At 38.5% G+C, this 17,851-nt stretch overlaps 1 protein-coding gene across 1 annotated transcript; it reads right to left on the bottom strand.

Annotated features, from left to right (window-relative positions):
* Window positions 1-815: 815 nt before the first annotated feature.
* On the bottom strand, window positions 816-15,587 carry ANKRD22 (ankyrin repeat domain 22). Its single transcript, XM_005875941.2, has 6 exons — window positions 15,264-15,587; window positions 8,159-8,350; window positions 4,691-4,798; window positions 4,278-4,355; window positions 1,469-1,567; window positions 816-1,224 (listed from the first exon to the last, which is right to left on the bottom strand). Exons 1-6 carry the CDS (start codon window positions 15,282-15,284, stop codon window positions 1,147-1,149), a joined length of 576 nt encoding a protein of 191 aa, XP_005876003.1. The 5' UTR covers window positions 15,285-15,587; the 3' UTR covers window positions 816-1,146.
* Window positions 15,588-17,851: the final 2,264 nt, after the last annotated feature.

Consider the following 17,851-nt stretch of genomic DNA (forward strand, 5'->3'; position numbering starts at 1 on the left):
TTTTATTGATTTCAGAGAGAAAGGGAGAGGGAGAGAGAGATAGAAGCATCGATGATGAGAATCATTGATTGGCTGCCTTCTGCACACCCCCTATTGGGGATTGGACCAGTAACCTGGGCATGTGCCCTAACCAGGAATTACTGAGCCACACTGGCCAAGCTAAACAGTCTTGATAGTTTATAGTCTTGGTCAAAATCAAGATAGCCTTTATTTGTAAACTGATAGCAAAATGTTTAGCAGTGTGTTGGTAAACTGGTTCTCGAGAAAGAAAAAAATAAAAGGCTTGATTTTAGCATTTGCCAATTTTGGTGGTGAAAAACTGCCACCACTGACAACTGATAAATGTTTTTGCTGAAGTTGTTTTGCCAAAGGAACATCCACATGTGAACCTCTAAACCCACACACATACACACACCATCCTATACAAATATACACACTTTCGCCCCTCTCACTACTTAAAGGGGCCTGAGAGGAACAGTGTCTCCTGGGACAGGACAGCCTCCATCAGAGCACACAACTGAGAAGAGATCACTGTCTGAGATAACACGGATCCTCTACTTCAGAAGAAACTGATTTTGAAGCATCACATTTTGCCTGAAGTGGAGAATTCAACAGCTTTAGTGTTTCCCCTGGAAGGACTGGGGCCATGGTGAAGTCCATTGAGCAAAAGCATGACTACAGAGCTCTTCAAAAACGTTATCCATGGCAACCATCATCATCACCATAAAATGGCTGCATCCAGTTGAGTGGCCCGCAGACCAATAGTCCAAGATGCAGACAGGATCCAGTCCTTCAGTGTCCTGGGACAGGACAGCCTCCATCAAAGCACACAACTGAGAAGAGATCACTGTCCGAGATAACACGGATCCTCTATTTCAGGAGAGACTGGTTTTGAAGCATCACATTTTGCCTGAAGTGGAGAATTCAACAGCTTTAGTGTTTCCCCTGGAAGGATTGGGGCCATGGTGAAGTGCATTGAGCAAAAGCATGACTACAGAGTTCTTCAAAAACGTTATCCATGGCAACCATCATCATCGCCATAAAATGGCTGCATCCAGTTGAGTGGCCCACAGACCAATAGTCCAAGATGCAGACAGGATCCAGTCCTTTAACTGTTTTCTACTTCTCCATCTGAGGCCACAAGGGTTATGATGCTTTCCTTAGCATTAATTCAATCTGGGAAAATTTTAATCTTCGTGCAATATCCAGGGAGCTCTCACCATTCTGAGGAGAAAAGAAACGATAGTTTCTTAAAAGTCCAGCCAACAGTTTAGACTGGTGGACTCTCAGGCTTGGCAAAGACTTTAAATGTTATTCAGATCTAACAGTAATAGGATAACTTAATTTTTTAATAGGATGATTAATTTTGTTGTTTACATCAGAAGCAATTAACTTAATTCCACACAAGGCCAAAGTTAGAAGATCATGAGCTGGGGGAACTTCAGGCCATGGGGCCACAGTTTCTTACCTTATTTCTTACCGCGGGGTCTGCATGGGCTTGAAGGAGCAGAGGGATAAGAGTCTGGTTTTTCATTTCGCAGGCATAATGTAACGCCGTGCAGCCGTACTGAAACACAAAGGACCAACACTGCAGCTCACCCATCTGACTCTACAAGTCAGCAAGCTCAGCAAGCGCTCTTCACGTTTCATAGTAAACAATAAGCAAAACAGTCTGCAACCATCTATGTGCACCACGCTGGCCAGGCTAAACAATCTTGATAGTTATATAGTCTTGGTCAAAATCAAGATAGCCTTTATTTGTCAACTGATAGCAAAATGTTTAGCAGTGTGTTGGTAAACTAGCTATCAATACCTTCCTTTCTCATTTTCTATTCAAACTAAAAAAATGCAACTTATAAAAGGCGAATGCTGAATTTCTTGGGATAATTTCTGTACGTCTGGCCAATCAGCATTGCGACTCTACAGACCGTAGCATGAGGCTTCTTAGCAAGCGCTCTTCACGTTTCATAATAAACAATAAGCAAAACAGTCTGCAACCATCTATGTGCAATGGTATTTCTTGTTCTTAAAGTCTTTTCTGCCTCAATATGTACATTATTAATGTTCTATAAGCCATCAATACCTTCCTTTCTCATTTTCTGTTCAAACTAAAAAAATGCAACTTATAAAAGGCGAATGCTGAATTTCTTGGGATAATTTCTGTACGTCTGGCCAATCAGCATTGTGATCATGTGACCATCGCTTCTCTTAGGGTCTCCATATGGGCCACTTTGCAGATATCATCCTCTATGGTTTTTTATTTTAAAAAATCCCCCAGTCTGTGGCCCTTTCTCATATTTCTACAGCTCACCTGCAAGACCAGTGCAATTTGACATAGAAATCTCCCATACTTGGTTGGTTGTAGCTTATATTATGTACTAGAGGCCCAGTGCACAAATTCGTGCATGGGTGGGGTCTGGCTGGCCCACCCTGATTGGGCTGATTGGGCCAGGTTGGTGGGGTTGGGGGGAGGGGGGGGAGACACAGGAGGTTGGCCAGCTGGGGACAGTTTGCATATTAGTCTTTCATTATGTAGGATTATAAAATAATCGATCTACCTCATTGGCACTAATTTAAAACACTAACTAGAGATTAAAAGAAATGTACAGCTGGGACATTTGTGCTAAAATTTTTGCCTTTCAAATCCAAACAACCATGGTATTGGTAAGTGAAGAAATAATATCCTTGACTATCAAGATTATCGGGATTAACTTTGGATCTTTTTCCCTAGAAACTCCTCTAAGATCATAGGAAATAATACTGTGATCTCATTTTTTTATTAAGTGATGGCATGAAGAATGCAAGATCTGGCTCTGAATTTTTCCATGTGAAATAAAAAAAGTCTAAAAGACACAATACACTGCATTACTTGGAGTTAAAAATTGGATCTTAATATACAGGTAGTTTTTTTTAAATGGTGGTAAAATATGTGCATGTATGTGCATATATGTATGAGCATGCACAGGAATGTAATTATCTAGAGATTAGAGACAGGCATAGATAACTAGAAAAATACCTTAGAGAAATTTTGTTCACGAGCAAAATTTTAAACATTTTTAATTACCTTTTACTTAATTTCAATGACATCTTAATATATTTCAAAGTTATCTAAGAAAATGATGATTCACAGTAGTAGTCCATCCAAATTAATCAAAAAATTATATTTGAAATAAAAGGAAAAGCATACATTTCATCAACTTTCTCTCTCTCTCTCTCTCTCTCTCACACACACACACACACACACACATACACACACACAGAGAGAGAGAGAGAGAGAGAGAAACAGAAAGAGTGAGAATGAGAACTACCTCCATTTAAACATGATACCAATATAACCTAAACTAAAATTATGTAAATGATTAATAGAAACAGGGATGGGGACATTTTATCTATCACAGAACATAGAATGGTAGTATATACAGATGTGTACAACAGAAATTAGGGATCATAAACAGAATATTGGTTATTTTTAAATCCACTTTGACTGGCCTACTTTTTCAGTAAAGAACTAGAAATAAAAAAATGTCATTTAATCAATATAAGCAAATAAAACTCCCTACAAATAAATTTTTGAAACACTTCTGATCATGTCAGGGAGGAAGATGAGTTCAAGGGTGCAGTTGTACAAGGTGAAAGCAAAACCTTCTATTAGGGGGAAGTTAGCTGAGGCTGCTCCTGTTGTTATCACTGCTCTTACCATCATTTGGATGTTTCCTTGACCCTTGCCCTTAGTTGTCTTTAATTCACAAGTGGGGACTCTTTTTCCTGATTGGGATCTTGGCTTCAGTAGCAGCTGCTAACATTCATTGAGCACGTACCATGTGTCAGGCACTCCGCTAAGTGCTTTACATGCATCAGCCCTGTAACTTATCAATATGCTCATGTTACAGAGTAGGAAACAGAAAGACGAGGAAGTTTATAACTTGCCAAAATGCACACAGGTAAAAAGTGGCAAGCCTGGGTTTACCCGAAGGCATTCTGACTCCAGCCCCTTAACTACCAAGGAAGAATTTTGTTATCAGAGCCTTCATCTTCCTTAACTTCTCACAAATGGTGGAGCAGTGTTTTTTTTTTTAATGTTCTGTATTCAATAAAGATGTTATTCCCGCGAGTTTAGTGGCCGTATATAAACAACCTCAAGCTCACCTAATTGGCAGTGAAAAAAGAAATGCAAAAGTGTCAAGGAAAATAAAGCGAGCAACTTTATATATGACAAGTACATACCTACAAATACCACTTTGGATATTATTTCACAGTGACTAAAAGTACGAACTTACACAGTCTGCAGCATTAATGTCCACGCCAGCATCAAGGAGCATTCGGACAAGAGTCTCATTCTGCTTTGTCTTGGAGACCTATGACAAATGGCAAGTACAAGAAGTTTGTTTACAAACTTTTCCTTTGTCTTATGTCTGGATTATTTCAATTAATAGGCTTCATTTTAATCTCAATACCCCCTATGTGCCCATGTACTATTGATTGATTGATTGATTTGGCTACCTTCCCTCTTGCTTTATTCTTTAATCACAGCATCGTATGTATGTTGGAAATGTCACTTACAGAATACAAGCCAAGAGCTTATTCTGTTACTATTCCTTTACCTCTCACTGGCCCAGCAAACCTTGATGGGTCATGCTACTGATCTCCTACTCTTTGCTCTCCTACCCTTTGCTCTCACAAGTGTACTCACCATGAGGAAATATCCAATGAGCAGGACAGGCATTAGGAGGATAATGAGTAGATAATCAAAGAAGGTAAATTTTTTCTTCACGGCATAATGCAAGCAGGTTCTCTCTTTCTAAAAATTAAGAAAAAAACCTCTTCATGAATAAATATTTCACTTCAAATTTCCTGTTTTCAGATTACCCTATCAAAAATTAGCTTGTGCATTTCGTTCTTATGGTATCTAGGCCAACTTTTTTCTGTTGAGTATATCTGATGAATAAACCGAGGTTTCCATTGATTAAAACATTGGACAGAGTACAGTCTAAAGAAGAAGCTGGGGGAGGGCCATAGAAAGAGAACAGGTGAAATGTACATTTTATAAATCATCAAAATACGAATTTTCATACTCATTTTAGTTTTTTGGAGAAAATACATTCAGATATAAACATAAGACTAAATTCAATATGGAAATCCTAATCACCAATAGTAAACATATAGTGATTCATTCTGTGGTTTGTTAATGAACAAATCTTAACCACATGGCAATTTTTCTGTTTCTACATGCATACAAGGCAGTGCGAGAAGAAAGGAAATAACTCGATTTAATTCTTCAAGTAAATAAATATTATCAGGTGATAAACCTAAGTTTCTAGGGATTGTGAGGAATGTACAGCCTCGGGCCTCATAATCAACCAAGGAAGATAGAAACATGGCCACATCAGTACAATGCAGAACAGGCGGTTGTGATTGGAAATCAACCCAATCAATGAGAAGAGAGGGAAAGCCAGAGAGAAAAAGAGAGGTTAACTTCCACTTGGGGGAGGCACTGTTCTTAAATAAGACTTTTTGTTTTTCTAATATAAAAGTATGTATGTTTTCTGTAAAAGTTTTGTAAACGAGGCAGGAAGATAATAATAGAATGAACTAAAATCACCCATTACCAAACAGCCCAGAGTTCATTGTTGACATTCTGCTGTATTTCCTTCCCATCTTTTAAAATGCATACAGGTGGATTTTTTTAAATGTAGGTTCATACAGCATTTGCTATATTTTATATGCTTTTTTTTCAATTAAAATTTAGAATATGTGCATCTTCCCGTGCCATTTAATGTTTTCAAACATATGACTGTAAAGGCTGTTTGGCTTTTAATTGAATAGAACTACTCTGATTTATTTAGCTAAACCCTACCCATTGGGCATTTGAGTCTTTAACTTTTGATTTTTATAAAAATAAGACTACTTGAACATCCTCATTCACAAAGATTTGTCAACATTTCTAAATTTATCTTTAATATAAGTTTCTAAAAATGTGATTCCTGGCATAAAAGGTATTAGTGCTTTTCATATTGTGCTATTACATTGTGCTCCAGTAAAATGATAATGATTTAAACTTTCTTCCTGACCAACACTTGATTTTCATTTCTAATCTGGGTCAATTTCACAGGCCAAAATACATCTATGTCTGTATCTGTATCTGTATCCGTATCTATCTTTACGCTTTAATTTGCTTTCCATAGAATCGATGTTCTCTATTAAGCATATGAATCTAAATTACCAGCCGAGCTTTTTGTAATTTTTTAAGGCTTTTATTTGGTACTTTTGAAAATAACTCATATAGATCAAGAAACGAGAAAGCACTGGTTCAAATTGTTAATGTACAAAAATTAGCATTTGGGAAAAATGAAAAAGATTAAACACTTAAAACTCATGAAAGTATTTTAAAAATAGAAAATGCAAACCAAACACTCTGATAAAATCTCTACTAATTGAAGGTATCCACTAAAGTTCTTTCCACAATATTTATAAACAAGAGGATCCCAGGAGGCTGGCTCAGGTTCTGTGTGAAATGGAAATAAAGGTGCCTCCTCAGCCCTGTCCCTGAGTTGGCAAACCTCTCCCTCCCTCAGCTTCCTAATAATAAATCTCCTGAGAGAGGATGTGACTCATTGACATCTGTCTTCACCACCCCCTCTCACCATTCCACACACCTGGTTCTTCAGCTGGGAGATCATGTCATACTGTACTAAGCTGCAGATCGGTTAGATTTAGCACAGGCATGACTTTGAAGCCAAACCAAACAAACAAACAAAAAAAATAGTAAGCACAAACAAGCAAGTCCAGTAATGATTTCTTTTTCTGATAATGCATTATTACTCCAAATGGCTGATCTTTAAAGTGACTTAGAAGCGGCAAGTGGGGCCCTACAGGCTGTTTTCCCTCATTGAATATACATGAGTGGATATAGGGCATTCATAATTACTACAAACAATGACTTTTTATGTTTACTCAGTGGACGTTAAAGGCTGCCTTTACTATAATGCAGACACTGATAGCTCCAGAGGCTCTCAAAGGATACTCACAGCTATAGACACACATTCTACTCTTCCTTCACTGAAGACTCCACGTCAGCTAATATTGCATCTTCCATGCCTTTCTATGTGGCTCCCAGTAACCTCTGGCTCATGAGCTTATTTGTCTTTGGCAAATTTTTCACTAGCATTCTTCTATTCTGTATGCAAACTATAGGATCTTCTGGAGATCAGTACATTGACATAGAAGGTAAAAACCCAACGAAACTAATGAAATACTGACCAGCAGATCAATATCCCCCCATCCCCCCGCCCTCCCCCCCAGGAAATTTTTCCCATTACCGCTTTAATAGTGAGGAGGTGGAGCTGGGATAGAAGGAGGGGGCAAGGAAAAACATGGGGAGGAGAAAGAAAAGAAAGGAAGCTCTAGCCAGACATATGAGTGAGCGATTCTCTTCCTCAGAAGTTCTAAGGACATAATTAACCACAAAATATGCCTGGTGATTGAATTTTATTTTGCTTTCTAGCTTAATAAAATATCCTCAGTATGTGTCAGTCTCTCTAAAGCAGTGGTTCTCAACGTTTCTTTGGCCATGCCCCACCTAAACATCTCTGAAACCTTCATGTCCTCTCTGTGACATATAATTCTTATTATTCAAAAAGTGAACTCCTATTCCCATGGAGGAAGCCCAAAAGACCATTAATTTGGTTTAAACAAGCTTCCAAAGAATATGGCATCCATGAAAGAGAAAAATTAAAGAACGAGAGGAAAGTTGAAGGACTGAAGCAGAAATCTCTAAGAAATTGTTAAAATAATAATAATAATAATAATATGAAGTGATATGAAAAAATAGAAAATAAAGTTTCAAAACATAATAGAGAACTAAAATGCATAAATATGTCACAACATATATTTATATACTGCACATGAGGCCCCTTGAATCATAAGAAATGCAAAAAAATCACTGTTAATAACTCATTCTCGAACTGCCCCCCTTAAAAATCAAATTGTCCCCCTGTGGGGCATGTGCCCCACATTGGGAGCCACTGCTTTAAAGTAAGGTAAAAAAGAAATTGTTGGTGTCAGGAGCTATAAGCATCAGAAAATGACATTCACTGCTTCCATCCATGCTAAGAGTAAGTACCATGGTCAACTACTTTCCACTGCTGTGTCATGGCCTCACCTGGTTTGTGAGGTTCACATCAGCATTTCTCCTTAAAAGGAAGGAAACGATTCTCAGGTGCCCTCGCCTGCAGGCGCAGATCAGGGGAGTGTCTCCATTGAAGCCATCTTGAACATTGATGTACTTGCTGTCCTCCCTCACCCACCGCCACACTTGACCAAAGTCGTTCTGATAGGCTGCCTGGCAGATAGGCTGAGGAGAGATAAACAAAAGCAGGTTTTGAAATGTAAGTATAATTAAACCACAAAAATAAGGAAAAAATCACTACCCCGTAACTTAAAATTCAAGTGTTTCCAAATCATAATATATTGCTTTGTCGATGAGATTTTTGGTTTCAGTTATGCCCAGTGTTAAATCTAGAACAAACGTTGAGTCTCTAAAGAACCTCATAAGATTTCCTAAATTGCATGACACACAGAAATGTAAAAACTTCTGTAGCCCCCCAAAATGGAAAGACTTGACAATACTGGGTACACATTCCCACGGGACATCAAGTAAAGCCTCCTCTACTTGGGCTCCTCAAAATCCTTACTGAGACTTAACTAAAGCAAGAAAAGGAGAAGGCGGATGGTTTTCCTCAGTCACTGGATGTCTCTGAGTGCTTTCTCAATCCCATGTGAGAGATATTATTTAAAATATTAACCTATTCTTATTTTTCAATATTTCCTAGGCTTCTTGTATCCTAGACACAGAGTTTCTGTTTTTGAAAAGTAAAGTATATGCCTGGCTTAGTTAGACACACAAGTGATTTGTTGCATGGATTGTAAAACCGCTGAAAAGATTCTATGCTGTTATAAATTCTCAGTCTCCGCTAGGGGGCAGTTCAGTGTCATAAAAGCACTGACAAAAGAAGACAGAAAACCCAGCAGAAAAGTGCTGGTTGATCCAGAGACAGAGAAGCATCTGTCAGACCATAAAACCTCAGAGGGATGGTAGGGGAGGGTGGGGGTAAGGGGGAGAAATAAACCAAAGGACTTATATGCAAGCATAGAGGCCTAAACAATGGACACAGACAACAGGGGGGTGAGGGCATGAGTGGGAGGGTTGAGGGGATAAGGACAGATATGGAGGGCATGAGTGGGGGGGGGGGTAATGGGGGGATAAGGACACATATGGAATAACTTAATCAATAAAGAAATTTTAAAAAATAAAATAAAATTTAAAAAGTGCTGGTTGGCAAGCTAGGAATGGGAAAGAGAAGGGGGGCTGTCCCTTTGGGTTGAAGGAATAGTATGAATTCTGTTGGCCTCTAAAGTTCTTAAAACTTGGAGGAACTCGGGCTGTAGAGGAAACCAGTGAGAATTTGGAAACTTACCATGATAATTCTATCTCTAAACACAGACTTCCTGGCACAGTTAGAACTAAATTCTAGGTTTTCATGATTTCCAATTCAATAGCCTTTCCATTAGTCACATCTCTATTCTGTCTTTCCTGAGTTCTCCTCAACTCTACCAGCTCCCCCAATAAGCCCTGCTCAACCTAAATTGCACTCTCTAGACACTGTATATTTCAAAACAATACCTCCCTTTTTTGAACTATGTTTCTTTTTCTTATAGTAGCATCTGAAAAAATAGACCCATTCCTAAAGATTAATATTAAGGGTGTATGTGTGCATGAGCATATACATGTATGTTATGTGTGTTTCATGTATTCATATGCATGTTGGGTGTTGTATATCCCTCTGCTCATAATAACCATATCATTAGACCTTCTCAAAGTTTAAAAGGAGCCGAAACCGGTTTGGCTCAGTGGATAGAGCATCGGCCTGTGGACTGAAAGGTCCCAGGTTCAATTCCGGTCAAGGGCATGTACCTTGGTTGTGGGCACATCCCCAGTGGGAGATGTGCAGGAGGCAGCTGATCGATGTTTCTCTCTCATCGATGTTTCTAACTCTCTATCTCTCTCCCTTCCTCTCTGTAAAAAATCAATAAAATATATTTTAAAAAAAAAGTTTAAAAGGATACATTATTATGATATGATTTTTCAACACTTAGCAGCACATATGCAGAGTAAGAGTAGAATATACTTCATTGGAACCTGGATTTAGTTTACCCCATTCTTTTCACTAAGGGAAAAGAACAGTAATATATCCTAGTAGAGAGGAATACCAGAAGAATGGCAGAGTGGTTAAGACCAACTCCTTTTGGGAGTATGACACCCCTGTTGAGATATCAAGTAGAAAAAGAACTTAGTGTGCTCATCAGTGATGTAAGCAGAATTCTCCTGAATATACATAGTTCTCATATCCCAGCCCCTGATGTCCAGCCAGTAAGTACTTTTTAGCTGCATAACTCTGGGCAAGCTACTTAAACTATCTTTGCCTCATTTTTTTATTTGTAAAATAAGGACAATAATAGTGACCAACTTATATGGTTGTTGTATGAACTGTGTTAATACACATAAAGTGTTTAGAAATGCCAGGTATATAACGTCCTCATTACATGTTTATAAACTTACCAACATATTGTAAATAATATCAACATAAATATGTGTGATAAGGGTTTAAATGAATCAACCCTGTTTAAAAGTCCAGCTTACACAGCTGGGGTTGGTTATTCCAAGCCATGTTCTCTCACTGAGCTCCAAGCATATCCTGTATTTTAGGTGTTAGGCCCAACTCTGGGATGCTCCCTCATTCTCTCTGTCTTTTTTAAAATATATTTTTATTGATTTCAAAGAGGAAGGGAAAGGGAGAGAGAGACAGCAACATCAATGATGAGAGAGAATTACTGATCGGCTGCTTCCTGCAGGCCCCACACTGGGGATCAAGCCCACAACCCAGGCATGTTTCCTGGCAGGAAATCGAACCATGACCTCCAGGTTCATAGGTCGATGCTAAACCACTGAGCCAGGCAGGCCTGGCTCTCCTTCTTTCTTAAATACATTGGAAATAGTATAAATGCCAATTGGTGGATGAATGGATAAAAAAATTTGGTACATACACACACACACACACACACACACACACACACACACACACACTGGAATAATAGTCAACCATAATAAGAAGGGAATCTTGCCATTTATGACAACATGGCTGGACATTGAGGGCATTATGCTAAGTGCAGTAAGTCAGACAGGAAAAGATAAATCCTGTGTGATCTCACCTATATATGGAATATGAAAACAAAACATAGAACTAGAGCACATGAATATGGAGAACAGATTGGTGGTTATCTGAGGTCAAAGGTATAAGTTTCTAGTTATAAAATGCATAAGTCCTTGGTATGTAATGTACGGCATGGTGCCTATAGTTAAAAACACTGGCTGAAACCGGTTTGGCTCAGTGGATAGAGCGTCGGCCTGCGGACTGAAAGGTCCCAGGTTTGATTCTGGTCAAGGGCATGTACCTTGGTTGTGGGCACATCCCCAGTAGGAGATGTGCAGGAGGCAGCTGATCGATGTTTCTCTCTCATCGATGTTTCTAACTCTCTATCTCTCTCCCTTCCTCTCTGTAAAAAATCAATAAAACATATTTAAAAACAAACAAACAAACAAATAAAAAAACATTGAATTGTATATTTGAAAGCTGATAGGAGGATGGATCTTGAAAGTTCATGTCATAAGAAAAAAAATTGTAACTATGTATGGTGATGGATGTTAACTGGACTTATTGTGGTGATGATTTTGCAACATATACAACTATTGAATCATTACATTGTATTCCTTAAATTAATCTAAGTCAATTATACCTCAATTTAAAAAATATTATCATCATGTATATATATCAATATATAACATATATATGATATACATATATATAGATCATCACTATTAGCAATTCAAGGTTCTGAAAGGTAGCAGAATATTCAATTCAAAATACAACTCTCAGCATAAAGACTATTTTTAACTAAAGGCAATTGAGAAGAAGCTGGTACAAGGAAAGCTCTCCACTCTACCCCCATTTAGCTAAAAGCAGGACACAAATTTGTGAAGGTGTTCCCCCTTCCCTTTAAGAAGACGAAAGTAACTCTCGTTAGCCCAGAAAAGGCACCATCTACATAATAAAATTTACCAAGTAGCCCTTATCTTCCATTAGCTTCCCTAAATATTTGCCTTCCCATAATTCGCCACTCCCAGAAACTCAGCCTGTTTCCTTTGTCTTGCCACTAAAAATTTATTATTTTGTTAAGATGCTATATGAGCCCAAGTTCTAACCACACGTTGAGTTACTCATCTCGTATGAATGCATGATGCAGGTGTTCATAAACTCCTGTTTGTTTTCCTGCTGTCAGTTTATTTTACAGGGCCCCAGCCAATGCACCTAAGATGAGTAAAGCAAAAAAGCATTTTTCCTCCCCTACAGCTTTAAAAAAAATGATAAGCCTGTGTGTCCAATCTCAAAGAGCTTCTCACACTCCAAGTGGAAAGTTGAATTTTACAAAAAGTTTAAATAAAAGTAGATGTGTCAGGACATTACAGAACCAGGGAATGGGGCAGGACTGGACGTTTCTTGCCTTGTTCTTATTTAATGGCTCACATTCTTTATAGGAAATGCAGGGTGACTGGTACAGGGTGAATGAGAGACTGGCACATGCACATGAGTAGGTAATGTTTAAATATTTGAGAGATTACTCCAGAGCTTTGCAACCTTCTTAAAATTATGCATGGGAGAGTGTCACAGAGGGTTCACTCCAGACCTTCTGGATCAGAATACGAGAAGGAGAGGCTAAGCTTGTTCATTTTCCTTTTTCCATTCACATGTAACTCCCAAATGCAACTGGAACAAGCAACCTACGTTTTCTTCCAATCTAAAAGAACCCATTTCCCTTCAGCATTTTTCATCTGTCACCGAAGTCAGATTCTAATTCTGGACATTTAACAGCATGATGTTAATCCAGATATCGAGAAGTTGATATATTGGGATACTGAGGATTTTCTGAATCTTTGGCAGAATCAGTGGAGCTCTCAAATCCATTGCTCTGGGATACCGTGAAATCTGTCAACTGAAAATGAGAAATGTCTAAACCCATCAGTTAAATGAAAAGTCTCAGTGGGATTTCAGTGAGAGCACCTCTCACACTAGTGGAATATCTCCTGGGTTCAGGGCTGCTGGAGAGTAACAAGACAGCAGAGCAAACACATCCAAACACAGCCATTCCCCAAACAGCATCCCGCCACAGCTGTCATGCTGGGAGATTAGGCATTTACTCTGAAACCTGCTACTCTAAGTAGTTTTGCAAATGCCCTTACCCACCCTCATTTATAGCTACTTTTACCTAAAAACAGGAAGAAGGAGGAGGAGGAGGAGAAGGAGGAGGAGGAGGAGGAGGAGGAGCAAGAGGACAACGAGGAGTTGATATTAACGGGAATCCTGAAAATTGAAAAATTATTTTCCAAAGAGGTAAACAACAATTTTTTCCTGGAAATGACTAAGTTGGCAGGTGTTTTGTGTTTTTAAAGTAGACAGTGTACAGCATTAAATGGGAGAGCCTAAAATCCACTTCCACTTGTCAAACTGAGATGCACGGCAACATTTATTTTAGTACTACCTTAGACTGTTTTTGGTTCAATATTAATTATGAGCTTTGATTAGTTACCTATGATCATGTAGGTAAATTAGGGTTTTCTCTCTCTCACTGTGTGTGTGTGTGTATGTGTGTGTGTGTGTGGTTGTTGTATTTGTTTTAAAATATCATAGTAAATTCCAAGTTGCTTTGTCCTCAATAGATCTGAAAAGTGAAGCATATATTCCACTTCTGGGCATATTCTCATTGATATTTAAAAGTGATTCAACATGTCTTGCCCTGCCTTGCCTTGCCTTGACTCAACCACTTGCCAAATCAACACACAATCAACAAACAACTGCACTGCTCAAGCAGAGTTCTTTACAGGGCCTAACTACAGTTAACTATCCACTGGCCATGCACAGTGTGGTATGTGGACCAACAAAAGCATCAGTGAGCTGATGTGTATAATCTTAGGTCCCACAGGCCTCACCCAGAGCTGCAGAATAAGAATGTGCATTTAAAACAAAATCTTGAGGTGATCGGTGCACATTAAAATTTGAAAAGCACTAGCCTAGATCACTGTGGTAGTAAACTGATCACCTGCATCAATACTACCTGGATGCTCTTCTAAAAGTAGGTTTCTGACACTACCACAGACAGGGAGACACACTGTGGGGAGGAGGCACTTGAATCTACATTTTAAACAATTTTCTCTCGCTGACATTTAGACAATCTAAAGCATGAGAGTTACTTGAGTGTTTCAAGTGTTGTCATTTTCACCAGACCAAAGTCACTGGGCAAGACATTACCTAGAAATATAAACTAATCGAAGAACACCTTGACTATAAAAAAGTAAGCACACACACACACACACACACACACACACACACACACACACACACACCCCTGGCATTAGAAGTAACTGCAAATGGGGAGAAACTGCCTTTAGTGCTAGAAGAACCACCCAATGAGGTTCTGCTGAGCATCTGTAATGAAATGCAGACTAACCGGTTGATGTGTTAGGGAGCAAATAGTGAATAATAATGCTGTCGCATCTCTCATCTCTCGTACTTGTTGAAGCATTACTCACTTGCACTCCTTTGAAACGTAGTTAAAAGTTAATTTGATTCTAATAGGCTACTTTCAATATAGGAAAAAGCACATTTTGTATCCATCAGATGTGAAAAAAACTAAAAAAGTATATTTGAAAATGTATTGTTTTTTATTTCTCTTCTATACAGAGAGTCTTCATTAACAATTACTAGAGGTGAATTTCCTTTCAAATATCAAGCTGAAAGGCAGTACTCTGTATATGCATTTCCATAAGAGAACCAGTCTATCTTTTGTATGTTTAGAAAATCCAGTTAGGTACAATTTTCACTTTTCCTCATTACCCCTGCAGACATGTGGATTCGCGAAATGTGTGTTGTATTCCTCTTTACTTACATGTAGCTAACATTTTAGAATGGCAAGAACCATTTGCCCTAAAATATTAAAAATATCAGAAAGATGAACACACAGGACTTTGTTTTGACTTGATGAGCTCACAGAAAGTCCAACAGAAGAAAAGGAGACATTAACAGGGACAGGAAGTTACATTCGAAAAACATGAGCAGTTTTTAACACCTTTGGAGTCTTATTTTCAGAAAGATTACCTCAGAGTATAGGATCCCCATGCTGGTCTCTCACAGATTTACTTCACCCCCACAGCTTCTCGAATCTTCCGTAGGTATTCCTGATTAACATCAAAATGCTTCCCGGCAGAGAGAAAGGTCCCAGAAGTCCAGGTCAGTGGCAAACCCTTTCTTTCCACACCTGTGAGTGCATTTCCAGCGACACAGACAGCAACACCACCTTCTAGAGGGCCCAACCCAATGAAACAAAGGCATTGGTTACCCGGTAATGACCCACGCTGTGCATCATCTAAAGTTACAAGCCTGAGAAACCGGTTTCTGAGTCACATCTGCTCTGCCAGGGGTAGCAAGTGGGAAGAAAGAAGCAAAATTGAGGAGGAAAGGAAGCTTCTCACATTGGCAGGAAGGACACGGAGTTCAAAACGGGGTACTGTGTTTAGGACATTTCCTCATTGAAATCTGGTTTTCAGAGGCGATTGCGAAAGGCTAGAGAGCAGCAAACTCGCTGGTTAGAACCATATGTCTGCCATAGGCCTTGACTTTCATGAAAAATCATCTTCAAAGCTCTGGTTCTGGTTTATTTGCTCTCTTTAAGTACAGAGAAGTTTATTTTTTCTTGATATTGATTAATATAAGCTACTTACAATAATTAAGGTCAATTTATAAGCTATTGTACACATAATGTTTTATTTACTTGATATACATGAATTACTATTATTTTATATTTTTATAAAAATATATTATTTTCTATACATAAATGTGTCCATAATCACTTGCAAGGGGATCTTTGAGTCAAGTGTCAACTCAAATGGAAAACACTAAACTCTTTGCAGAATCAATCCATTAACATCCTAGTTAATTAAATTATTGTAAAAGGTTTAAATTACATTTATAACATTACTATATTTAAGTTTTGTTTTTAAGCACTTCAATTCTAAGCCTAACAGGGAATATTTTCCCAACTAACTAAATGGTTTTATAAATCTAGTAAATTATACTAACATAATAAATATTAAGTTGTCTTAAACATTTTAATGCTGTTTACAAATTTAGCCAAATTATTTTATAATATTCAATTTAAAAATTGTAAGTCTAAAATCAATTATTATACATTTTAAATGGAATTACCAGGTCACTTGGTCAAACATGGTAACATGCCAAATCCCTTAAACATTGTAAACATTTTCTGTATTAATATCAGATACTCACACATTTTCTCTGAACTTAACTCAGTCATCACAAAGTGTTAAACTTTCCGGGATTTAAAATACCCACACACATCCATGAAAGAAACAGTTCAGTCATTCCAAGCAAATTGATGTGGTTGATCCAATTAGTTAAGGTTCTTTAGTGGCCAAGATCAAGGACCAGGATTCAAGTCCTGAGCCTATTCAGGGAAATTCTTCCTCCTCCACTGATCACATGTGAATCATTTCTATTATTGTTATAAAAGAATTACCTACTTTACTATGGACTTGGACTTGGGACCAACCTGGTAGGAGTTTAAGAGTTTGGTAGTCTGATGGAGACAGAAGTCTGCAATATCCTCTAAGATTGCAGTTGACTTCCTCATTGGCTTGCTTTTCTTTGAATTTCTTTAGTTTCTTAAAACATTTAAGTGTCTTTTCCATAGACTGAAACATTGGTATTTCCATCAGGCCCATCACTTGCTTATGCAAATCTTTCATAACCCCTTTTAGTTTCTTTTGTAACCTCCTTTAACTAGCGTGTGTGGTGGAACTCTTTGCTCTCACAACCTCTCTGCTAAGGTTGCTGCTAGCTTCCTTCTCCACGCTCTTTCTCTCTGACGGAACTCAGGTTTCTTTAATTTCCTATCAGGACCACAATCACCTAATTGGATTCGACATCTCTCTCTTCGCTGCGTCTTGAAGGTTAGCAAAATATGCCATTCTAAAACGGCCTTTTCGGTATAAAGATTATGTTGAATTGGTTATTTTTGAGAAATTGTAGACACACAAGAGAGTCTCTGCAAATAGAGTGAAATTTAACCTGCTGGAAAGGATATTTAAATTTATAAAATAAATCTCCATTTGTAAAGGTGTCTCTTGTCCGTACCAGGAGGAGAAGGGTGACTCGAAATCTCTGGAAACTCTTATGATATGGTTGTATTTAACCCAGTTATTCATTAACTGGAAAGGAACAAGGGGAGGGTCAGATAAATGTATGCTCAATGAGGTCTGGGTGACTTAGGGAGAGTGCTTGTCTCTCGGTCACACCTGGGAACAGGTCATGGATCAGAGTAGGCATGGTGACTGCAAGCATAGGAAGATTTGAGACACATCAGCTCCTGAACAAAGGAGTTCCCCCTCTCGCTCTCTTGCTGCTTGCCCCTGACTCCTGGCTTGTGGAGCTCTTACACTCTGCACTGGCCCACATGGCCCATAGCCACAATGGACTGACTAATGAACTGGAACTAATCTGATGCTGTACTGAACTCAACTCCGCCATGGAAGAGAAACTCTGGACGCTGGCTTTGCTTCTAGGTCTGCTGAATCCCTAGCTGTTCCTTTTCCAGGACAGGTTTAAGGGAAATGGGACTTTAGAAACCCAGGGATGGATGTAATTCCACTGAAATAAAGCTTTCCACC

The sequence above is a fragment of the Myotis brandtii genome, unplaced genomic scaffold (assembly GCF_000412655.1).
Source record: "Myotis brandtii unplaced genomic scaffold, ASM41265v1 scaffold475, whole genome shotgun sequence".
Lineage (NCBI taxonomy): Eukaryota > Metazoa > Chordata > Mammalia > Chiroptera > Vespertilionidae > Myotis > Myotis brandtii.